Source organism: Streptopelia decaocto (genome assembly GCF_964273445.1).
Source record: "Streptopelia decaocto genome assembly, chromosome: 2".
Taxonomy (NCBI): Eukaryota; Metazoa; Chordata; class Aves; order Columbiformes; family Columbidae; genus Streptopelia; species Streptopelia decaocto.
In genome coordinates, this window is record NC_138655.1 from 95,275,997 (window position 1) to 95,301,228 (window position 25,232).

Consider the following 25,232-nt stretch of genomic DNA (forward strand, 5'->3'; position numbering starts at 1 on the left):
CAGCCGCCCTGCCACCCCAGGCGCGACGCCGGCCTGTCGCCACCTATTTTCTCCGCCCCCCGCACCCTTCCCTCAGCGCCTCACCAACCCCCGCCTCCCGCCGCCGCCGCCCTCGCGCCTCGTCGCGCACCGCCCAGCCTCGAGCCCGCCGAGGGGCGCAGGCCCCGCCCTTTCCCCGCGCCGTCGCGAGCGCGGGAGGGGGCGGGTGGGGCAGAGGCCGCGGGCTCAGCTGACTCGGGGAACGCACGGCGGCGGCGCCTCGCGCCGGGGCTGGACAGAGCGCGCGCGCGCGAGACGGGAGGAGGAGGAGGAGGAGGTGGAAGAGGAGGAGGAGGAGGGAGAGGGGGACAGCCAGCCCTGCCGCGGCGCCTGGCGCGCGCTCTCCGCCCGCCTCGCTTCCGCCCGGCGCCGCTGCTCTGCCCGCCTCAGTCGCTCCCTCCGGCCGGACCCGGTTCCGCCGCACCACCGCGACGACCCCCGCTCTCATCGGGCAGCTCTGCGGCCCACGGCCGCCGTCGTCATCACACCCCCCACCCCGCCCCCTTCTGAGACGCTCCGGTTGGGGGTGACCCGCACCGCAGCGCCGGGGCCTGCCCGTCGCTCCGCCCAAAGGCCCGTCCGGTGACAGTCGCGACCGCCGGAGGTGGCGGCGGAGGAGGAGGCCGGAGCCGGGATGTCCGGGCAACAGCAACAACAGCCGCCGCCGCCGCCGCCGCAGCTCCCCTTGGCGGCTGCCGCTCCCCCGCCGGGGATCCCCTCTGCCGCCGCCGCCAACCTCGGCCCCGCACCGGCCGCCACGCTCCTGCTCCACCCGCCGCCGGCCACCGCTGCGCCGCCGCCACCCCCCGCCGCCAGCAGCGGGCCCGCAGCGACGGGGAGCGGCGGTACCGGCGCGGCGATGGGCCTGCCGGCGGGGAGCAGCAGCGGCACCAGCGCCCCGGCGCCGTTCCCGCACGGCGACCCGGCCCTGAACGAGCAGGAGAAGGAGCTAAAGCGGCGGCTGAAGAGGCTCTACCCGGCCGTGGACGAGCAGGAGACGCCGCTGCCCCGCTCCTGGAGCCCGAAGGACAAATTCAGTTACATCGGCCTCTCCCAGAACAACCTGCGGGTACACTACAAAGGTGAGGGCCGGCCCGGGCCGCCGCGACCCCCCAGACCCGGCGGGGCGCGGGGGCCCTCCCTGGGCCGGGGTCTGCGGGCCGGGGAGCAGCGGCCCGATCCCTCCGTCGGGCAGTGGGCACAGGAGTAACAATAACAGGAAATAACACACGCTCCTCTCTCTCTCTTCTCCTGTGTTTTCTGATGCCCTAAATTGCCCGCAGCGTGGAGAGAAGGGTCTTGTTTTTTCCTTATTTCAGCTTTATTTTGTCTCCCCTCCCCCCGTTTCTGTCGCGGTGCCGGGGAGGAAGGGGGGTAGGGCAAGGGGCCGCCCCCGCCTCCTTGTGCTTCTGGAGTGGGCATTATGTAAACTCCGAGACTTCCTCCATGGATTCAGGTATCACCAGAAGGTTTGGGTCTGAGGCAGGAGAATAAAGGAGAATCGGCATGACGTGTCCTGTTTATGGTAATGAGCAAGAAAAGAAGTGGCTTTTTTTTTCTCCCGAGGAGAGCAAGGGTTAAATGGAGTTAAGAGCAGCAAGCGTTAAGCTATTAAACACGGAAATGATGGGAGGGGAAAGCACAGAGAAAAATAGAGTTTATTTTTAAACTGTGAAAAATGGAATTAAAGTCTCTGGTAATAGTCTTGCCTAACTGTTGTACAGACTACAGTGATTTCAGGGAAGGAATGACAATAGGATTTATACTAGTAAAGGTGATGTTATAACTTTGCGCCTAGGCTTTTAATAGTTAAAGTTACTGATTTTCAAAGAGAAGGTGAAAATCGGAGTATGCATTTGTATAAATCAGCAAGAGGCAATAGAAGAAAAACTTGTGTTGATTGTTATGAAATGTCATGAAAACTGGAAACATAAGCATACACTCTGACCTGAAAAAACACAGACACATCTGGTGTTCTAGGCCCAAGTCCTAAAGTAGAAGTGTTGTGGATTCAAAACCACTTCTGAGTTGGCTGTGAAGAACTGGATCTTTTGTCAGTCTGTAGTCAAATGAACGTAATGGGAGGGGAAAAAAACAAACAACCTTGCAATTACCCTTTCTCAGAGTTTACAGTGAAGAAATTCAAGTGAAATCTTGATAAACATGTTACTATTTAATCAGAGAAGGAAAACGGCAACACGAACACATGGCAGGATTTGGCTGCCGTGAAAGGATTAAATGTACTTTCAGAGACTTTTTCTTTTTTTCATAGAGAGGCTTTATTATTACATACAAAGTACTCTCTTAAAAATTCTAAGTTTAATGCACCATACAAAGATAATAAAAGAGGTTGATGACTGTAGAGCAAGTTTTTGGGAGGCACTGAGTGATTTAAGGACATGTTATTTAATACTCAACTTTGAATTTCCTGGCTTTTGTTCAGTGTTTTATGACCTTGTATTTTTAGAAGCGTTTTGTATTTTGTGGTGCATAGTGGTGGTGTGGTTTTTTGCTTTTTTTTTGTTGTTGTTGTTAAATCATAGCTTTGTGGCCGTCAAGTCTAGAATTTAGAGAGAGAATCTCCCTGATCTGTTAGTGTAACTGTACATTTTCAACCTTTATTTGTGCTATTCCTGTTTTTCCTCACTTCTCTCCTTTGTCTTAGTGTAAAAAAGAAAAAAAAAAAATCATTACGTCAAAGAAATTACAAGAGGCTCTGCATGTATCTGAAGTATAGGTAATATGGGAAAAACTATGGATAGTCTACCAGAAGTCAGAAAGCACAGTTAGTAGTTTATAATAAAATACCTTTACTCCAGCTCTTAAATAATAGTAAGTGGTGAAGGTTGAAGTGTTCCTAGATTAGTCAAGAGGACTGCAGAAAGGAGAGGTGCCAATATAACATGAATACACTTTTCTTTCTCCTAACTGCAAATCTGAGTGGATGGCCTCTGAAGTGACCCATCTTTTCCACCTGGTAACAAAGGTGGCTGTTAGGGCAGCCCCATGTATGAGTTACCAGCCTTGCACCTGGAATTGCTAAGTGGGCTAAGGAATGAACGATGGCGTGGCATTCCTACCTGTGAACTGGGGGAAAAAACATTAAAACATCTACTGCCTTTTCTCCCTTCTCAGTCTTTCAGCCCTAAGAACAAGATAAAAGGGAAGAAAATGAGGTTCCGTGAGGAGAGTAAGGGGAGATGGCAAGTAAGAATGTGCTTAGCACTGTGAAATGTTGTTTCTGCAAGTCAGTTGCAAGTGGAGGTCTCAAAAGAAAGCATTCAAAGTATCTTCTTGTGGAATACCAGCACGTTCAGTGCTTCTGAAGTTATCTAAGTAGTTGTGGAAGGATGATAGATGTTTTTGTTAAAAGGCAACTTGAATCGCACATTGAGCACAGGTTAAGATCTGTTGTATTCTTGACCAAATACTCAGGGAAGGGAGAGAAGACAGATCTGTCCAACGAAGCGAGTAATCGCAATTCTCTCACAATTTTCTGTTACTCTGTTATAGGTACCTTGTATAGTTAATCTTTCTCTGCTGCCGTCGAAGATTTCTGGCTATAGAACTGTTTCTGGAGTAAACTTCCTTCTGTTTCTGACTGATAGGAGGCAGAAACTGGTAACATCAGTACGTTCTTTCCACTGTGGAAGTGTGGGGATACTTGCTTCTGAAAATATGGATGGGGGAACAATCACAGCAAAAGCTTTCGAAGTCATTTTTTCATGTAACTAGCTTCATAATTTGAATGTGCAAGCAATGACAGTTTTCTTTCATGGGTTTGTGAGGCAAATAATGGTCCTCTCTATATAATTGTCCTCTCTATGTATGTAATGGTCCTCTCTATGTAATTCTGAAGATTCCTTTCATTTTCGTGCATACCAGTGGACAACTTATATGGAAACACAAGGTGTAGTAGGCATTTTTTTACCCATTGCAGCTGTGATGCTTTGTGTACTGTGTTTCTGGACCTGGAGCTTTTTGCAAGAAGTCTAGAGAATTCTTAAAAAATCAAAACTGCCACAAAACCAGGCATTGATCAAGCAGCGATTTAGTCTGTTTACTTCATTCTCTATATAGTGCTCTATAGGTGCTCTTCTGCATTCTCTCTCAGAATCACAGTGTTACTTAAAAAGAAAAGGAAAACATATGTGGTGAGGTGCTTGAAGGGAAAACGCATTGACTGGTGTGATATTTACCAGAACAGGCTAATTTCTTTCCACAGTGAGCTCTTCTGTTATGCTTCTACAAATTCTGACTCTTGATTAGGAAGCTTTGTCAAAGTCTGGATATGAAATACGTACACATTGGCATCAGTGATACTGTAATATATGAAAGGTTATACCCGTGGGTATTTTTGTGTTTTTAGATGGACAGACATACATTTCTGTGTTGCTGCCAGTTAGCTATGCAAGCTTATAGAAAGCTAACACTATCCTTGTGACTGTTGTTTATGGTGTATATATATGTAAGAGAGACATGAAAAACAGTGTTGGACAAAAATGTGTAATCTCAATTTTAATATAACAGCTCTGAGCTGTATGTAAGTGATAAAGAAAGCACAAGGGTTCAGACAAGTGTGTGCTACATGTAAAGCAGTTACCACACAAACTGTGTAGCTATTAAGACATATTTTAAAATATTCCTACATATTTCTAAAATATTCAGAATTAACACATGGATCTTGTTGAAAAATGGTGCTTTCATAAATGCTATATGTAATGTGAATGTTCCACTAGACAGACTGCTTCAGTTTCCAGTAGATAATAACTTATGCCATATAGTATAAGGAGATAAAAATACAGACTCAATGCAGATGGTAACTGTGAAAGAAACTATATAGAGAATTAGGTAAACAGACTAAATCATTAGTGATAAAATAATGAAAAGTCCTCTAGTAGCTTCATTTAAGTTAGTCTTGTGACGACTGTGCAAAATAAGCTAATGAAAGTTATACAATTTTGAGGCGGCTGCCATTGTGTGAACTTTTTCTAATGTGTCACAGGCCAAGAAATCTTAGCCAGACATTTATTTACACTGAATTTTCCTTTGAACTGTCTCTAGTGCCAAACTAATAAAAATATATTTTTCAGTACAAACTATGCATCCCAATTTCTATAACAAACAGGATTCTGTAGTAATAGTTCTGTGTTGTCATTCAGTGATACAAGGATGAAATCAATTTTTGTGGCAGAAAACACTTGAACTACATTCAGTATAGTACGGTATGCATGTTTTGGGCACCTTTATAGCTCCAAGATGTCTTGCTTTTTTAAACTGGGGAAAAAGTTGAAGTAAAATCAGTAATTTGCACACATGTCTTTTTCTTGTCTCAGTGAAACTTTCTTAATTAATTCAACAGAAGATTAGGCTGTGATTATTTTATTTTTGGCAGTGTGAGCAAGTCATTGAACCACCTGTTGGAAATAACTGCAGTTCAGTTTATATAAACTTCATTTAAGGATTGAACTGTATAAACACGCTTACCTTTGTCTAGGTAGACACTCCCATTGACTACTTTTGAACTGTTTGGTGCATATGCATTTCACACGTAGATTTAGGCTGAAAGATTCTGTTTTTGAAAGCTGAAATGGCTTCTCCAAAGATGGTTTTATCTGAATCTGCTTTTTTGAAGCAGGTGGAATTTAAATTTAAATTAATTTCAATTTAATTTTGCTAAAGGACTGATGATACTACTCTTAGTAAAAATCATCAGCGTGAATGAGTGCTTAAAAAAATAAAGCTGTACTCCTTAAGCACGGTTGACTCATGGTTGTTAAGCACTTTTAATGAAAGCCCAATTGAAAACAATTCTGTTAATTGAACTTCCCTATGATATGGTTTGCAGAGTAAAGTTCAAGCTTTGTACACCTGTTTTCCCTTTTCTGTCCCAATGTATCTGTTTGCAGAATTCTCTTTTTAGTGCTGAAAATGATTAATTTTTATAGTATTTATTAAACAACACAAAAAATATTCTTTTAAATACTTTAACCATAGCTTGTGACTATGAATGAGGTCTGTTCAGGGAACATGGGGCCATGTTCTCATGAACTACTTCAGGCATTTGGAACCTCCAGTTCAATAGCTCAGAGTTGGGTGTCAAATTTCCTTTTTATTTCCAAGCAAGGAAGTGGAGATTCAGGTTAGCAGGGAACGTGGCAGCAGTATGTAATGTCAAGCTAATGGGCCACTCAACTTGGTGGACATTAGTGACAGTGGCCATAATTGAGTGCCTGTAGAAAAATGTAAAAACGTGTTGGGCATATGTGGTGTATCTGTGTTTCCTCCCTCTCAGTTTCCAGCCATTTTAAGCTGAAAGATATCCTGAGCTGAAGGCAGTTTTTCAGTTAATTGCTGTTCTAGAAGCTTGTCTAGCATCCACTTCAACACTAGCATCTGTAATATTCTTTGGTAAGAAATTCTGGAGTTCAACTGTGTGTTCTGTAAAGAGCCTCTTGTTTTAAAGCTGACTGATAACCACTATCTCTTGACTCCTCATGTAATCCAACATAGCTTGGTAGTACTGAAAGTCTCAACTAGTATATTGAGACAATGTAGAGGTGTTTGGAATACTTGAAAGTAGTTAACTGCTTGATGGTGTTGAATTTGCTGTTAGGAATAATAAGCGTGTGTAAGAACAAATAAAAGCAGCATATATGAGTAGTAAAATCCACGGGAGATCATATTTAAAGGACAGCAGTTCTAAATTTAGGCTGTCTTATGCTTTAATGTGATGAAAGTAGTTTTGGGCACTGACTTCCCCAAGCATGTTTCTTCACTGCATGAAGTGTTTGGCAATACTGGTAAGGGATCCTTTTACTTCTGCCCCTGTGTCAACCTCTCACTTGCAGTGTGACAGCTGTATGTGCCTGTGTTGTGAACTGGATCAGGGAACTGATCTGTTGCTTAAAAAAAAGTCTGGTAGGTTTCTTAAAGCCTGATCAGCTAATCAATCTGTTTCAGGGTATGTCCTTGCAAATAGCTGTCTGGATTGGGGAGGGGTTGGGAGAAGGTGACTAGTTTCAGGAAGAGGTGCTAAGAACACCTTAAATTGGTATTGTTTCCAAACACTTAGATGTGATTTCACAAAACAAAGTCTGCTGGGTAATAGATGTGCATTTTCAATAATTTTTGGCTGGTTCCTACCACTTCAGTCTTCTATGTGGAAAACTTGCCCAAATAAGGAGCCTGACTCAGACTGAAGCTACACAGATTGTCAAATGCATGGAGTAACCAAGGGAACTTCTTTGCAGTCTATTTTAAAGTAAAAACCTAAGGGCATTTAAAAAGAAAGTATGTTTCCTTCCCCGCAACCCCCACTCTTAACTAATGCATCAAAATTTAAGGGATCTCTCAGGAGCTTAATGTTCTGCCCATAAGTTTTGGATGGCTTTTAGCTGAAGGATTTCTGCATACTTGGAAATAATAATCTAATTTATAGTGGTGAATTAGTGAGCTTCTAGCACTTGAAAATGAAGAAAACTTTTGGAAACTGTAAGGTTATATACTTGATTATTACCTTTGATGACACAACCTGAGAAAATAACTTAAAAATGGTCAACAGGAAAACATGCATGTCATCTTGTGTATGGAAGAGTAAATTAGTGGTTTTTCCTCATATGAGACTTCTGAAAACAACATACAGAAGGTAGGTAATAAGCTTAATATTGTAAAACCTGTGAGGTGATTGAAGGATCTTCATATAAATTGTTTAGTAATGACATATTGAAGCAAGTAATGTGTTTGCACCCAGAGAAATAAAGTAGCTGGCTACTTGCCTTAAGGCAGTAACATGCTGAGGTGCACTAGTTACATCAGAAAAACTTGGTAGGTTAAACCTAATCTCAGTAAATGAAGAATTCATGCTGTGCTGGCAAAGTTTTGAATGCAGGTGCAGCAATGGTGGAATGGAGGGTTCTCCTTGGCTGAGTATATCCCGTTTGGTGCAAGGTGGTTGGTGCTAACTCAACAGGCAGATAAGCATTTACTGTTTTACCAACATTTACACTAGAGAGCTCTGTACAGAGGTGCAGGAGAGTAGGCCAGCTGCACCTCATCCTTTTGCCTGGCTATACTGTCATTTTCCCACAGTTTCTTCCTTGCTGTATGACCCAACTTACTGCACATGAGACATGATTAATCTGTTCCTGAGCAATACTTCCAGTGTTAATGTCAGTGGAAGGAGTGAGGTTTTTGTTGTTTGTTTGGTTTGGTTTTTTTGGCATACGCAGATCAATGGCTGTGCAGGTGCAGTAGGCCACCCTGTCTGGACTGGAGGTGTTGGCTGGAGTGCTGCAGCCCGAGTGATTCGTACAGCACACTCAAAACAGTCATCTCTTTTCATCATGCCTCAGATCCACATGGAGAATGAGCATGGCATCTGTGTGAATTATGGTAATAACAATCTGTTCCTGGCTGTTCCTGGTTACCATCTTATTGAAATACCAGTTGCCAGGATCTGATACACTTTCCGTCTTGCTCTCCTTTTTTTTTTTTTTTTTAAACTGTCTTCTGACCCGATGTGTGACTTTCCACGCAATAATTGAGGCATTTTGGTGTGCCTGGGAGAGGCTGAGCTTGCTTGAACAGGTTGCTGCTAAAGCAAGTCATCTGGCCAAAAACCTTCTTCCAAGTTGCCTTTGGAACAAAAGACTGTGAAGAGGATGATGCATTCAGAAGAGTTAGTCTTAGCAGAGTGCAAGCGGCTCTCTGGTTTACATTGAAAACCCCCAGAGTAGATACAAGCTGGCAGTGGACATTCTTCTTGTGGTGGAGCTTATACATAGTGAACCTTATAAGAAAAAGGAGTAGGAGCTGCATTAGCTCAGTTGCAGGCTGCAACTCTTAATGCTGTCCTGAAATAACATTCAGAACATGGAAGTAGATTGTGAGTTGAATGTTCTATGTAATGACTGATGTTTATTCTGAAGGACACTAGAATTAAAGTATCTTAAATAACTTGAAGATTCAGAAGCACTAAGCATTAGATTAAACTCTATGTCATGTTTCAGTCTATTAAAATGCGTAAGCCCTGTGCATTTGAGAAATCATACAGGTCTTTCAAACCCAGGTGGGCTTTTGTCAATTATGTTACTTACTGTGGTGAAACTTTTTCCAGTTTTCCTTCAAATAATTGTAGAACCTTTTAGAGTAGTATATCCAGAACTTCTCATAGCATACGTAGTTGCAATACAGGTGCCTACAATGAAAACTTAATTTTGGGAGAAAATATTCTAGCATAAAAATGAGGGTGATTTGAATATTGTATATTGTTTACTCATTACATAAGCCTTTTGGTTTGAGTAATTGGTATGTATATCTTTGAGTTATCTGTGATTGTCTAAAATACATTTTTCTTTTTTTTGAATGCAATTGTTTTTCAGGTCATGGAAAAACTCCAAAAGATGCTGCTTCTGTTCGAGCTACCCATCCTATACCTGCAGCCTGTGGCATATACTATTTTGAAGTTAAAATTGTCAGTAAGGGAAGAGATGGGTAAGCATTGAGTGCATTATTAATTAATTATTACTTGAATACTGTCTTGCATCATCTTTCAGTCAACAGATGTCTTTGGTATCAAAACTTACTTTCATGTTTTACCACTGTTTGTATAGCTTAATTCTTTATTCAAGAGAAGTTGCACTTTGATATTTCATTGCTTTAATGGAGTTGATTGTGGTATATATTGTCGACAAATCAGTGTACATAATAAACACCATAACAACATCATCTTATTTTCTCTTTACAGAGAAGTTAGGGTTTGAAAGACCATAGTTTGACTTGAATTTTACCTGTATAGGTGTTATTTTTTGGCTATATAGCTTTACAGACTTACATGTAATTTTTAGGAAGTTTATAGGGTGTGCAACAGACCAACTTACCTCCTCAGTGCAGTCTTTTCATGGATGTGGTATCAACTTTAAAACAAAGTTATTCTTAAGGCTATTTGTTGGTGAACAGTAATAAGAATAAATGGAAATGTTCTGAATAGGTGTCTGGGAATTTGTCACGCTATGGAAGGAACAAGAGTTGAGTGAATGCAGCTGCTGCTTCCCAGAATCTGTCTGAATTATGAATTTGTTGAAGTCTGGGTGATACCATGATTTTAAGTCTACTGAGGCAGATATAATCTTACCTGGAAAGTTTTGAAGTGCTAATGAAATCTTTGCAAGACCACTTTAATTCCTTTTCATCTTTCACTGCTTTTGGTAGAGGTTATGTTTTAGTCCTGAGACATGAATTATGTTGCCTGTGTAGTACTACATAAGGAATTATTTCCAATATGCTGTAGTATGTACTGTGATTGTACTTCAAGGTTCTGGTGAGGATTGAATGTCATTGTCCTAGGTACTATACAAGCACGTTGCAGATGGTTATGTCCTGTTGTGAAAATTAGTTTTGAGAGAATGGAATTATGTCATAGCTCTTCGGATGAAATTCAGTATCTTATTCTGTCTCCGAAAGGGTAGCTTCTCAATACTGCTGCTGCCTTATAGGGTCATTTATGAGTTTGTTATCGGTTCTATTCCCAAAAGTTATCTCTGGGAGATTGCTTTGCTGTGAAAAGCTTATGTCTGTGTTTGCTTTTGTCACACCACGAGCACATAATTGTCTTTATGTTGAGAGGATAAAATTAGTGTTTCAAGTAATGTTTTGCTATAAGTTTTAGGAACACATTTTATGTGGTTTTGTTTTTTTTAATTCCTTAAACATCTTTTTAAAATTGTCCTGCTGCTCTCAGTTAAGGAGAAGTTCTTATTGTGATTTGTTAGTGATACATATATCTATTCATTAAATGTATTTCTTCCTGCTTAGTATGGAAGTTAGCTGTTTTGAAATAGTGGATTTCAAAAGGTGTCCGTGTGTGTGGATATAATTTTACATAGCTCCTCTAATACTTTACCTTAGACCTCTCTGTGTGGCTTTTTTGTAATTTCTATTTTAGCAGGCCACTCAGGGCAATCCTACAAAAGTAGAAAACACCTTTGAATGAAGTGTTTCGAGGTTTTATAGTTCAAATGGTTGTTTGTGGGGTGTACATAGCTAAGACTTGTGAAGTTGCTTAAAAATTAGAGGGGTACTTTTTTCAGTTAATGTTAATACATATGGCCTTGTCCTTGTTTCAGCCTTGTGACCTTTTTTAGAGTCACTTCATAAAACATTAGCTGCATAATGAGCTGAGATGTTCATTGTGTCATTGTAAAAGATAGTATGAATGCTGGTGAATACTGTGACCAGAGCCAAATGCAAATGTAGGTTAACTGGTAAAGAGCAGAAGCCAACACGTGGAGCCTCACTGGATGTGATGTGTGTATCTCTAGACCCTGTTTTCAGGTCCAAGAGGTCTTTGCCTGGATGCAGTGTGAATCTCTTACAGTTCAATGTTACGCTGCATTCAGACTAATAAATTCTGCTGTAATAAGTAAGCTGGGGAATTAAATGCAGAGATCTATAAGCTGGTGTACAGAAACCATTTTGTGTCAGATAGGACTAATTAGTTCTTTCTTACTGCCTGTTATGTTTCACCTGACTTGTTCCAGGTATATTTTTACCTTTTTTTTTTTTTTTTCATCTTTGCTTGATGTCTTGCAAGGGGAACAAAGTTCAGGAAGACCATATATGTAGAGGACCAGCATGTAACTAAAAGGGTCAATTAGTTAAAATGTCTTACTGTTGCCAGGGCATCTATTCTCAAGGCCTTGAGCCTAGCTGTGGAAGCACTGTAGCTGTATCTTATAGCACTATTTATAATAAATCCTAGACTACCTAAGGCAACTTAGACGTCTTTCTGCAAGCTGAAGTACAGCTTTCAACCTTCATAAATGTCAATGGGTAATTTAATGGTGTTTATTTGGGGTTCCCTTTGGTAGTGGCCTTTACTATTTATTTATATATATAAATAAACTGAGAATAAAATATTTAGTCTGTGTATTGTGCTATGGGGCAAGTCTAACAGCATTCTTGTTTGTGTGCTCTACTTAGCACAACTTGCCTCAAATCATCAAAAACTTTACTAAAAACCTAGTCTAGGAGATGCGGGGTTTTTTTTACTACTGTAGCACTTGATGGCACTCTTCCTGGAATATGATCTTGCCTATAAGATGCTTCTAGGCGTTATGGACACATGTAAGCCTGCTTTCATGCTTTCTTCATAGGAAGTAAGAAATGGGTGTGTAGAGCTTGGGTCTTGCAGAGCAGGTGAACAGTGAAGTTGCTTTTTGATATCTCAATGAGAGGTGATTGGGCCACACAGCAAGTGATGGTAGCAGATGAGAAAAAGAGAAGTCAGAATTTAGGTTAATAAAAGTAATAAGGTTGAAATATCATTCAAACAAAAACTGTCTTGGTGTTTGTACAGTGTTTGGCATGAAGAGTCCAAAGGTATTTTATGTGCTGCTACAGTACAGCTGTGTGAAATAATTACCTTAGATATTTAAAAACTTTTGTTGAGAGTACTAACTGGCTGTCATGTTGTGCTCTAAATATTTTCTGTTCTTTATGTCTTCAGTTTTCTTCATTAATTTCTTTTCTCCTTTTGCAGTTTGAGGACCTCTGTTTATTTATGTTCTGTTTTTATACTCTCACTTTGTTTTGTTTGGGAACATTGTGGACAGTGATGTGAGTGATTGGAGATGATAACAGTAGATGAGTAATGGCTGTAAGAATGGGGAAGTGTACCAAGGTGATGATTAGAAAGCGTGGTAGGAAGAAAAGTATTAACTGCAATAAATTACAGCTGCATCTCTATTGAAATCTCCACTTAATTTAAAAATAAACACACACATATATGTGTGTCAGTTAAAGCAGAGTATTGCAGCAAGTGCTGTGAAAAATTCTGATGTGACTGAGGAAGCTAAGCATAGTTGTAGGTTTAAATTAAACTTTTATAAGCTATTAATGCAGCCCTCATTAGTAATTTACCTGTTAGAGAACTAGAAGTAACCAGAAGTAACTTACATATGTTGTGTTCTGTAGTTTCTTAATACAGTACTCAAGGGAGTGAGAATGGCATGGCATTGCCATTTCAGTACAACTCTATTTTTAGTTTCATCTAAATTTCTAGAAAAGGAGCTTAATTAAAGTGAACTACATTGGCCATCTAGGAATGGGAATGAACAAGAGTGTGCGAAGTCCCATGGACTTGTGTTTTGGAGTTATAAGCCCTAATCTCTAAATCTATTATAATACTATACTGGCCTCTCACTTTCCAAAAATGATCACCATGGTGGCCATTGTCTTCACTACTGAAATATATCCAAATGAGACTTTTTCCAGTCTCTCTCAAATCTTGATTTCAGTTTTAGTGTACTGCTTTTCACTGAATTTTTCCAGTTAAATTTGAGAAGAAACTTCTTCTCAGTGAGGGTGACAGAACACTGGAACAGGCTGCCCAGGGAGAGGTTGTGGAGTCTCCTGCTCTGGAGACATTCACAACCCACCTGGACACCTTCGTGTGTAACCTCATCTAGGTGTTCCTGCTCCAGCAGGGGGATTGGACTGGATGATCTTTCGAGGTCCCTTCCAATCCCTAACATTCTGTGATTCTGTGAGTTCAGTTGTGCTTGTCTTTTACATATTTAGGTTCTCTGCCTTCGTGTAAAGAGGTAATGCATCTGCTTTACTGTCCCACAGTTAATATTTTATTGCGGATGCCAGTTAACATTTCCCTCTTTTACACAACTAAAGATACTTGCATGGTGCTGGCATAGCTTATATAAACTACAAGTCCCATACCTTTGTGCTGTTGCTGTGTGCATCCTTCTTTAACGGTGAAGAGTCTTTTGTAGTCTCTCTTGGTTGAGAGTCTGTGAGCTTTGCTGTAGCCTTGGCTTGCACGCTTGGGCATTTCATACTGGGCACAAGCATACTCTGCTTCTGGTTTCCAAGGGGCTGTCTCGAGGATATCCACTGGCTACCTGCCTTTCAGAAGCAAATAACCTTCCATTATTTCATGTTATAAACAGCTTACGTGTGAGCAATTTACTGAGTGATCATCCATTTCTACATTAATTCAGTCTTAGGCTTGTTGGTTCTCATAATCAATCTCTCCCAGTCATGGCAATGGTTTTTGAATGTTTACAATTCTTACTCTAAACTGTAGTTTGAAGACTTCGTGGTGGTTTGGCCATGAGGAGGAGCAGCTTCTGAACACCCATTGAGTTCAGTTCCCTTGTCCCAGTTTGTGACTGTGTGAGCTTCATGGTAGACCCAACTGTGTAGCTCATTGTCCAAAAGCTGACCTCAAGAGTGAATGAGTTTTCAGCCGGGTTCGGTCCCCAGTATAGCTGTTAGTATGACTTTGTGAGAAGCTATGGTGGCAAAAGAGGAGGGAACTTAGGGCAGAAATTAGCATCTGGGCCCAGGATGCTGGGAATGCTACTTTTGGTAATGGTGCCAGCGTATGCCCACTTAATTTTAGCTGAAATAAGCTTTTTGGTTTTTAAGTTTTAAGTTTTTCACCAGGAGAGACTTTGTCTGTTTCTTTCCAAGAGAGAATGAACTTTTGGGGAAAGGCCTTTATCTTTAGTGTCTTGAATTTCTGTCCATTCTTTATCTTATTGATTTGTAAATACAATTGCTAGCAATGGGGAAATTATAGTAATGCCTTTTACTTCTAGACAGTCTTTACTACTTTGAGCACAGATTCAGAGGATGTATGCTTAAAATGCAAAATCCTCTCAGCAGACATGCTTTTTTTTTTTTTTTAAGGAGAATGAAAACAAGTCTTGGAAGTGGTAAGCCATCTAGAAGAAAAAATGAATGCTAAGTTTAGAAAGGATTTTAGTCTTTTAGCAGATAGCGCTTAGTTTACACTTCTGTGAGCATGGTTGTTTAGTCTGTAGTGTGGTTATACTGATGTAGATCTTCAGGGAATGCTATATATTGTATGTGTAAGTTCTGCTAAATGTTCTGCGCTGACATAAAATCTTACTACAGCAACTTGTGCAAGTAATCAGCATGCTTTTGGTAAAGCAGTGTTAATAAGGCTTTGGACACCTGTTGGATTATGGCTGGTTTTTAACACTGACCATAGAATCAGTCACCTGTTGTTTTGGCAGTATATTGTAGTACATGTTGTGTATGTGATGAAGTGGGTGAAGAAATCAAAAAGGAAAAACTGTACAAAACAAACAAATACCAGGAGGATTTAGTTTGAGTTTTCATGACACTTGTGCCTGAGCTATGGTAGTGCATTTGAGTGATATTTGTGAAATACAAATGCTCTGTTGTCTTCCAGAGCACATATGTGTTAACTCTAAACAGAAACAATATCTTTTTTTTAATTACAAATTGCTTCTGTTGCAGTAAGTTCTTGTTTACAACAAATATAAATCAAAACATAGAATGGTTGCTGGTTTGTTTGTATGTGTTTTGTACACTACTAATCTAATGTAAAAGCTTTGTGGAGTCTTGAGACCTATTTTTATAGTGTTGATATGTCCTCAGCAGTTATTTGTTACAGTAGCAGGTGTTTGTTACAACAACACGCAAACTTCATTCAGTCTCTATTTACCTATGTCTTGTGGCATTATTAGCAGAGTACTTGTGTATAGGGTAGAATCTGATTAAGTCTGAAGTAGCTTTCTTGCCTTATTACCTTCATTTGAATTGCTGCAGCTGCAAGATTGCAGTATGAATCAGCAAGGGTATATTTTCTTAAACTGTTGCAGTTTTTACCTGAGTATAGGACGCCAGACATTTGACAGAAATGAACAGCAACTAAACATTATTGCCTATTCAACTGTTCTTTTCTGACACTGTGGTCCCCAAAAAGGCTTTAGAGCTTATGGAGAAGTGTCATGAGGCAGAAATTGTGCAACCTCAGAAAGTGAGAGGGTTGTCAGTAGATGGGAGTCTTTTTAGGAACATTGCAGGAATCATATGCAAAATGTTACAGGAATAACAGTTTCAAGCACTATGCAGGATGACTGCCTGACTTTTTTTTTTTCTCCATGTAGAACTGGATTCATCTGAAACCTGGGTTTATCATGTTCAAAATACTGTTTCCTTGGAAACATTCCATAAAATTAAACTTGTTTTCAATTTGGAATGAAAGACTCAAACTGTCTATGGCATATTTTGAAACATTTAGATAGAGAAAAATTTAACAGCTCATTTCTTATTGTGATTGTGCAGACAATAAGAATCTTGGATTAGCATATTCCTACAAAATTTTAATGCAGGGTAACTATATTAAAGATGAAATTTAGATGCCTTCTTAGTGTACTGTATTTCTGGCATTATAGCATAGTGTCAGTGAAGACAGTGTAGAAAACTATAGGAGAACATTATTCAAACTTTTTACATCCTTGCAAATCAGTCAGTTGTGAAGGTCCTTTAGAAGATCATGTCTTAAAATTTTTACTGTTGCAGTTTTTTCTTCTTACAGCCTTTTCTGACATACAAACTTGATAGTAAAACAAGCTGCACCTGTTCTCTAGCCTCCTCTTCTCAGTCCCAATTTTACTTTTCTTAGTAGTCAACGCATTAGAAGCATCAGGATGTTTTCAGTTGTGTTATTTCTAGGCGTAAAGATCTGTTAGTTCTTGGACTTGGGTTTCTTACAGATATTATGGTAATTTACATTTTAACGCTGTAGGGTTGAAGTTGCTTTTTTAAGTATATGGTGGGCAGGTGATAAGGTACCAGGTTGATTATTTACTTTCCTGATCACCAAACTAGACTGGATTTCACAGCATGGTGTAGCAGTTCCCCAGGTTATACTGTCGTTAATAGAACATGTAGGCATGGTGAAAGTCAGAAGAAATCTACCTCTCTGCAGACAACCGTTTGCTAGTGAAATCTCTGTATGAGGGAGGGTATTAATTTTTTTTCATTACTTAAAGCTATGCTGAATTATTTTACTTGCCTTTACAAATACGGTATGGATTTTTTTTTTTAACTAGATAAGTGGCTATTTAGTACTTAAATTTATCTTTAACCACTACTAAGCTTTCTGGGGTATCTGTAATTTTGTATAGTTTTTGAGATTCTGTTCCTCTTTATGGAGTGGGTGGGATAAAATATAATTAACCTGAATTCTGATTATCATCAACTTCCATATTGAAAGATCTTCCATACATCTTCAAAACAGTGGCTAAAAGATCTAACGGAGCAGTTTCAAATAAAAATCAGAATTGTGAATCTTTTATATTAACTGCTGGTTTGTTTTTTTTCCTCTTTCCGTATGTTTTAGCAGTCTCCAGTTCTGTAGCACCTCCTATTGCTATTTTTTCCTTCTACATGGTGCTGCTTTTTTTTAAATTTCTCACGGTTAGTCTGTTCAGGCATCCAAGTAGAAACTTCAAGCTCTAGCAAAAATGTGAATTTAACTCTTTTACTGGAAATACACTTGAGAAGAAAATAGTTTTTGTGAGCTTGCTTGTTACACATTTCACTGCAGAGGAGCCTAGGCTTTTCAGTGTGTGTTAGTTGAAAAAAACAGGTATCATACTGCCTGTATTTTTGACACTGACCTTTCTTTTGCTTTGTGGCAAAAAGTTGACTCTTCAGCAAACTTTAAACTCTGTAATTTTGTAGTATTCCTCAAAACTTCTATATGACTTGCAGTTGTGAAATATAAACTAGAAGATATGCTGAGACATTTAAATGGTAATCTATATCTTCAATGAACTGGAAAAAAAGAATAAATACATATTCTTAATTTTTCATTTCAAATTGTAAGATGTGCTTTCTTTCTTGGTCTTTAATACTAATTTGGCTACATTTTAAATTGGTTTTCAGGCATAGTCTTTTATTTCAGTCTTTCATGTGTTGATTTCATGTATTCCATGAGTGGGTTTACACTCTATTTGTAACTTTGTGAGCGTCTGTAAGACTTGATCACTTTAATGAGGTGATGAATCGCAGCTGCTGGGACTGAAATGCTCCAAGAGAGGCTTCTTAATTCAAAGTGTCCCAGGCCACTTCCATTTGCTTTGGTGAGTGATCTTCCCACTGCAGCAGCCAGGGCTGTTCATGGCTGGAGGCACCCTCTGTCCACAGGTAGGGAGGGAAGTGAGGAGGGAGGTGGCATCAGAACCACACCATTATTCACCCTCTCCGGTCTCTCACACCACGCTGTGTCACGTCCGTTTTTGGAAGGTGCTACATGTCGAAGGGAGCGTGCTGCTTCCTGGTGTTGACACCTCTGTTTCCCCAGGGCTGCTGTTACAGTGTGACACAGTCTAAATGGACCTGTTCTTCTCGTCTGTGGCTGTCTCCCAGCCCAAACCTGTCCATGTGACAAGACGGCAGGAAATGCATCTTGAACTGACTGAGAACAGCCCAGGCCTGCATTGCACCTGGGTGCTGATGTTGTCCACTTCTTGTACTGCCCTGCGCTTCTATCATGGACTTAAGAAAACCTTAAATGCATAGCTCTGCCAGTGTTTTTCTCCTGATTCTGAGACGCATGATATGTGAACCTTAAAGAAGCAAACAGGAGGACAATTTATGTAATTCCTCCCGCTGAAGCAAGTCTTTTTGCAGACAGTGACTCTGGACCTAAATATGGGCTAAGCTTCTTTAAAAAACAAACAAAAAAAGTGGGTTTATACCTGTGAGGCTTATAGGTGCCAGGGAGAAAAAAAAGTTAACTTCTAGTGGTTTGGAAAAATACAACTCCTGTTGATGAATTTTAGAGCATCTAAAGCTTCTCTGTCATTACACTGTTTCCCCCCTCAATTTATAGTGTACTATATCTAATTGAACATAAGCTATCCATCAACTATAGCAAATAATAAATTAACTTAATTGATGACCCTGTAATTTCACTCACTTCCAAACTATAAATTGTAGCCATTCCTTTCTACTTTTGAAAGGTGTCTATAATAAATGTGTTAATTATTTGAAATATTTTAATCTAACTTTACTTGCATTGCTATTAATACCACACCTCCTTGATGAAATGGTGTTAACATTCCAAGTAGTTTTAAGTGAATCCCAGGATAAAAATATATACTGTTGAACATCTGTCTCCTTACTGAGATGATGTCAGTGCCTAGTGCCTTCTAGTCATTGCCAGTGGGTAAAGAATCCTTGTTCCCAGCTGTATTAAATACAGCAAGTCTGTGTTTACAATTGTTACTGAGTTAAAAAGAAGGCTCAGAAGATACGATATGTGAGGGGGGAAAAAAGCAGGCAGTACCAAAATGTTACCTAGATAATGATTTTCTGTCTAGCATTTTACATTTTTCTGTAACCCTAATCTTGTTTCTGTAAGACTACTGAAATGAAATTTTGACTGGGGTGAAGGGGTTTTTAACATGACTCATATTGAAAGGCTTTTTGCAGTCGGTGGAGTCCTTTAAGTTATCTAAAATTATTTTAAGAATTAAATTTCCTTTCTTTAATAAATTCTCCTTAACAGGAGACTTTACAATAATGTATTTTCAGTCTTTACAAGAGAATCCTTCATGCATCAAACTCCAGACTATGCTTATAATAATTTTGCCTTTATTGTTTAACACAAAATCAAGGGTTTTCCACTTGTTGTTTTTATTTATAATTGTTTTGTTGACTCTGCTGCAGTGGTGCCTCAGTAATATAATTAGCAATGCAGCAAAGACTAATCCTTTTGTTTGTTGCCTTTTGCTTCAGCTCTTCAGTATCTCCAAATGTAGTATCTGCTTTATATGTTTCTGAGGTTTGATTTCATGTTGTTGGTATGTTGGAGGGAGACAATGACGGGTATCATACCTTACAAATTATCAGAGAAGGACTTTGTAAATATTAAACATAGAAATGATTAAGGTAACTGTTGGAAGTGATCAGTAGAAAAAACAAAGCCCGGTACATAGTTAAGCATATAGCTTCTGAGATTTCCTGCTCAGTTTCCTTCTATATTAAATATTTTAAAAAGCAGATAAACCTGTACTTCCTGGTAGAATAGTTGCTTTAAATTTGCATTTTATGAGATGGGAATACAAAGGTCATGTTTGTTGCCTTAAAAAATTTCCAAATTGGCATGGGTGATTTATTCTTTTCATGCAGCTTATTAATTATTTCAGGATAACTTTGTTAAGTTATTTAACTAGTGTGAAAATGATTTGCATGTTTTGCTAAACTGGGAAATGTTAGGTTTAGCTGATTTTTTTTTTTTGGATGCTTACTTTTAATTGATGCCATTTGTGTTTTTTTGGGGGGTGGGGGGGAAGAGTGAAAGCCTAGGTTCCCATTGTGCTGTTTTTTTGTTTTCTTTTCTGTTTCCTGCAGTCTCAGTCATGACATGGCTTTTGCTTAAGAAACAGAAGTAAAACTGATTTTACTAATGTCAAATAGTGTCATTTGGGAGGGAGACTATTAACATCAGCTTTACAGTATTTGCTGTTAAATTGTTAGCAGTTTTAATGGACACTGGCTTTATAAAAATTACCTTAGTGAAGCTGACTTTGGGACTTTGTTGACCTAGCCATAACTTTTTCAGACTCGAGATTGCTGGTCAGCATGGCAAAAATGTTTTCCCTCTTAAGTTTGCCAACAGCAAAGTAACATTGGTGGTAAATTTCTCAGGTTGGCATTCTGCTCCATGATCCAGGCCTAATGTTTTATTGTGATCTTTTTGTGTTGTTTCAGCATTTTGCTGCTGAAATAATGCATAGTTTTGTGTGTATTTGGTAAAATTACTCATTTCTGTTTGTCTGCAAAACATGATAATGTACATTGAAGGTGATGAAATGGGTACGTGTATAGCTTTAGCCTTACTTTCCAAATAAGGCATGACCTTTGGCTTTCTTCATTCATGCTTCAAAATTTATGGCTAATAGCAGTGTTCTCAACTAATAACTCAGAATGCCTAAAAGAGAATAATGCTGTCCTTACCTCCTACATGGACAGAATCTGTCTATATACACTGTATATCAGGAATTATTTTTCAGTTCCCTTGCTGTTGTGCCAGTATTAAATGACCTCTCAGCAGCTTAATTGGTATATGATTAATCAGCACAGTGTTTCTTGGCAATATCCCACATATATATGCACTTTTGTAAGAGACGGATATATTTTTCTTTTGTTCTTTCTTTTTTACAGTTACATGGGAATTGGACTTTCGGCACAGGGTGTGAACATGAACAGACTACCAGGTATGTTTCAATATTTATTACATTTGGTAAATTACTTCAGTTGGTTAATTGTGTTTTTAAAATATGCTTGACATTGATGGGAATGTTCTGGTAAGCAAAGAAGTGTGTAGCATGACATCTCTGTGTTGTATCTGAATTATATAAAGCTTGCGACAAAAAGCCCTCTGTTAATTGTTTTATGGTACATTTGCTCCTGTACTACTTCCCTCAACTTGTAGTGTTATTTATAACTTTTTGCAGATACTTTTTAGCAAACAAATACATTTTAAAATTTTCATCATGTTACCTGATAAAAATGAAGTAGTAGATTTCCTTGATCTGCAAACTGAATTTCTAGCAATAAAGAAGAGCTACCATGTTAAAAACTTACTGTCAGACATGGAGCAAGCTCTCCTACAGTCAGTTTTCCATACTGTTACCTTTCCAACCTTAATAACAAGGATGCGTAGCATAATTTTAAGTTTTGGCTGTTCCATTGACCTGCATGGTCCAGGAACAGTCTTGTTAACAATTGCCTGCAGTATCTCTCTGTAGTATTTACAGAAGTTTTGAGTGTGTGTGTGTATGTGTTGGGTTTTTTTAATAGATCTCTAAATGGAAAACAAAACCAAACCAAACAAACACAAACCACCAAAAAAACCTAACCAAAACAAGATCCCACCACAAAAACAAAACAAACAAACAGATTTTTTAAAAAAATTATTACTGTTAACCAAATATAAAATGCTGAATTGACCTTAGAATATCTGTATTCTGTGTCTTTTGCATTGCTGCTTTCTCACACAAATGTCCTGGTAGAGATCCTTACAATGACAGCAAGTACAGGTTACACTGTGAGCCCAGCTAAGGGTGATGGATTATTAGTGGGTGGCATTAAGTTTACTTTGAGTATGATTTAGGGTGCATTGCAAATAATTATCAAAGATACTACTAATCAATGTAGCTGCAGGAATTTGGGTTAATTTACTGAGAGATGCTTAATGTGGCGGTTATACAGATTAAGGGCCTAAATATGGAAGATAATTTCAAATTAACCTGTTCTGCAGCAGTCAGAAAGAAGGAGAATAAATCCACAACCTTTTAGTGTTTAAAAATAATTTGAGTTGTCAGTATAAATTCCTAGAGTCAGAATGTGCACATACATATACATGAAATTTGGCAATTTGTGTTAAAAGATCATTATTTATATTATTTTGAATATACATTTAATAGATCTATTATGAAGATTTTGTGGTGCCTGAAAGTTTACTCCTTTTCTGTGTATTTTTGTTTAGTATTGAATTGCAGAGTGTGTGGACAGGTATTTTTAAATGAGTTCAGACTAAAATTGCTTGCTGTTAATTTAATTGTACTGTAAAAACATGAAGCTTCTTAACTGGTTCTACAGCTGCTTCACCTGCAGAATTAGCACTCTGTTTGCATACATAATGATTTGCCTGCCTGCTGGCTGGCTTTCACCTGTTGTGATAATTTTTTAAAAATTTATTTTTAGGGGCAGCAAAGCTAGTGACACTGTAGGCTGGAGGTTCTGTTTTGCAGAGACTGGTTGCTGCTGCATAGTCATTGAGAATAACCAGGAGCAGAAATGTGTTTCCCCAGAGACGCGTTTTGGGTTTTAGCCAGGAAGAATTTGATTATGACATATGGTAGCAATAGTTTTGCAAGATGAAAGCGAGAACAGGAGAATCTTCGCTGGTTTATTGGGACATGTCAGATCTGCATGTAGCTTTTCAAATTTCAGCATCGTAGCTCATAATATTTTGGATGTCAATAATTTTTCGTGTTCACTTAAAGAGAAAAATGTGTTATTTGAATTTGTGTTGCCTGTTATGTACTACAAATGGAATTACCTGTTTAGCCATTTTGATAAAAGAAGTTGTTATTTTTAAAATTAAACAGATTTGTTAGTTAGATAAGAAATCTTAGAGATCAGAAAGCTGGGCATGGTAATTAATTGTATTAACCTGTTCAGAATATACTAACTTTGCATAGTCTTTCCATTATTTCATAAAAAAGGAAACTAATTAATTGCAAATGCTTTTGTTCTCTAGGTTGGGATAAACATTCGTATGGTTACCATGGAGATGATGGACATTCGTTTTGTTCCTCTGGAACTGGACAACCCTACGGTCCAACATTTACTACGGGTGATGTCATTGGTTGTTGTGTCAACCTTATCAATAATACCTGCTTCTACACAAAGAATGGCCACAGCTTGGGTATGGAGAAACGTTATCTTTAATGATAACTTTATGTCTATAAGTCTGTTTTAAATCTGAAAATATTCATGTCAGGAGCAAAGTGTTTGAATAATCCTTTGGACAGTCTCATAATCTATGAATTAATTAAAGGATTGGGAAGATTAATTTCTTGTGCACCACTTGCACTAACGTTCTTTGTGAATTTGGAAGGATTTTTCACAGCATCTCATTCCATAGGACTGGCATTTATGAACTTTGCTACTAAGTCCACAAATAATACTTAATGTTTATAACATAAGGTAATAGATGTAAGAGAACTAGAGAAATTGAGGGTGGATGTAGCTAAAATTCATTGCTACCATATGAGGGACACCTAACCTTCACTAAAACCTTACATCATAGGGGCAATATTTAGGACATATGTTGGAGAGCAGTGTCTTTTGGACTCCCAGGCTGGAGTCATGCATAGTTAGGTTTAAACTATGAATTATACAAGTTGTGTTAAAATTAAGTCCATTAAATCCTCATGGTAAATTTTAGCATTATGCAACACTGCAAGACTATTTTTGAGTTTGAAGATGGCAGGAGGGGTAGAGTTAAAATTTTTGATGCAATACATGTAATAATTCAGTTACTTAATGCAATTTAATGAGCAAAGATACAGAGCGTAAAGAAAGAAGAAAAATATCTTAATGCAGGAAGATGAATTAAGGAGAGACCACGGGCTTGGGGAGAGATCTCGGAATTGTGCTGAGGGGAGTAGAAAGTTTCAAGGGATAAAGCTCAGAAAGAAAAAATAAGGTTTTTGTCTTGGGTAGAAATGTGATAAGGAAAAGAGAGGCTAGCTTGAAATTAAATAAGAGGCTATTGAGATAGGGACTCTTGAAGTGTCTGTTCTATTTTCTCACATTGCCAAACATGAGGAAGGTTTGGAAGGCAGTAAGGGGAAGGACATGGTTTAAATTCTTCTCCTTGTCTCAGAATAGGACTGTCTGTTTTCTCAGGCCCTGAGCAAAGAGACCAAACTTTGGAGTTGTCCTGCCCCTCTACTCAGAGCAGGGCTTAGGTGCCTCCAGAGGTTAATTACAAGTAATCACTTCTGTGATTCTATTCTGTCATGATTTAATGTTTCTTCTGAATTGAATGAGTCTATGCACCTAGACTTAATACTTTGACACCTGTGACAGTGGGACACTTAAACCGTGCACTGTGTAGTTTTTTCTTTTGGCCCTGTTTCATGGTATATGTCAAAAAGGAAGATAACAGGCTTATGTTGTTTTACCCTAATCTTTAACTAGGTTAAGGTTGAGAAGGGTGATGTTGCGATATTCCCTCTTTGGAATTAGTAACAGTGTGCTTGCGGGTAAGTTGGATCAGATTGTTGATCAACCGAAGAGACACTGGTTTTCTGACTGCCCTTATGGTCACATGCTTGGAAGACCTAAGAGAGGAGCAGAACTTTCACTTTCTTAAAGTCTTAAAGCAGACTGGATTAGGTCAACTGTGAAACAACACTCCAAGCGATTAAAATCTGTGTAAAGAGAACAGAATGTCATAGGTGAGGAGAGGCTAGTAAAATGTGATTTATCATAGACAGAGTCTGACAAACACTTCATGGATTTCAGAAGGAAACCTGACAACTGTTCTGCTGTCATGGGCTTTGCTAGCTTGGATTTCTGACAGAGGAAAATTGATTCTGTGTTCAGGGGAAGAAGAAATTAGAAGTCTTGGCTGTCGTGCTGAGTTGTTGCTGCTGCTGGTTGTCCAGAATTCCTATACAGTCGTGACTTGGAGGACATTTGTGTTTCTTTTCTGGGCCACAGATGTACTGGAGTATTGGAAATCTCTGGCTCAGCCTCAGATTTGGTGCTACAAAAAGGACTAAGCAATTGTTCATGCAAGGCTGGAT

The 25,232-nt window shown here is 39.1% G+C and overlaps 1 protein-coding gene across 5 annotated transcripts in view; it reads left to right on the forward strand.

The window, feature by feature from the left end:
• Nucleotides 1-313: 313 nt before the first annotated feature.
• Nucleotides 314-25,232, forward strand: part of RANBP9 (RAN binding protein 9) — a 40,344-nt gene continuing 15,425 nt past the window's right edge. For 3 of the 5 annotated variants that reach the window (XM_082045964.1, XM_082045965.1, XM_082045966.1), the window contains exons 1-4: nt 321-1,121; nt 9,423-9,534; nt 21,070-21,122; nt 23,174-23,341. In XM_082045964.1, the coding sequence (XP_081902090.1) occupies nt 674-1,121; nt 9,423-9,534; nt 21,070-21,122; nt 23,174-23,341 (781 nt within the window). In that variant the 5' untranslated portion in view covers nt 321-673. Of the gene's footprint in view, nt 1,122-9,422; nt 9,535-21,069; nt 21,123-23,173; nt 23,342-25,232 lie in introns of all 5 variants that reach the window. The other 2 variants (XM_082045967.1, XM_082045963.1) reach the window with 2 other exon arrangements.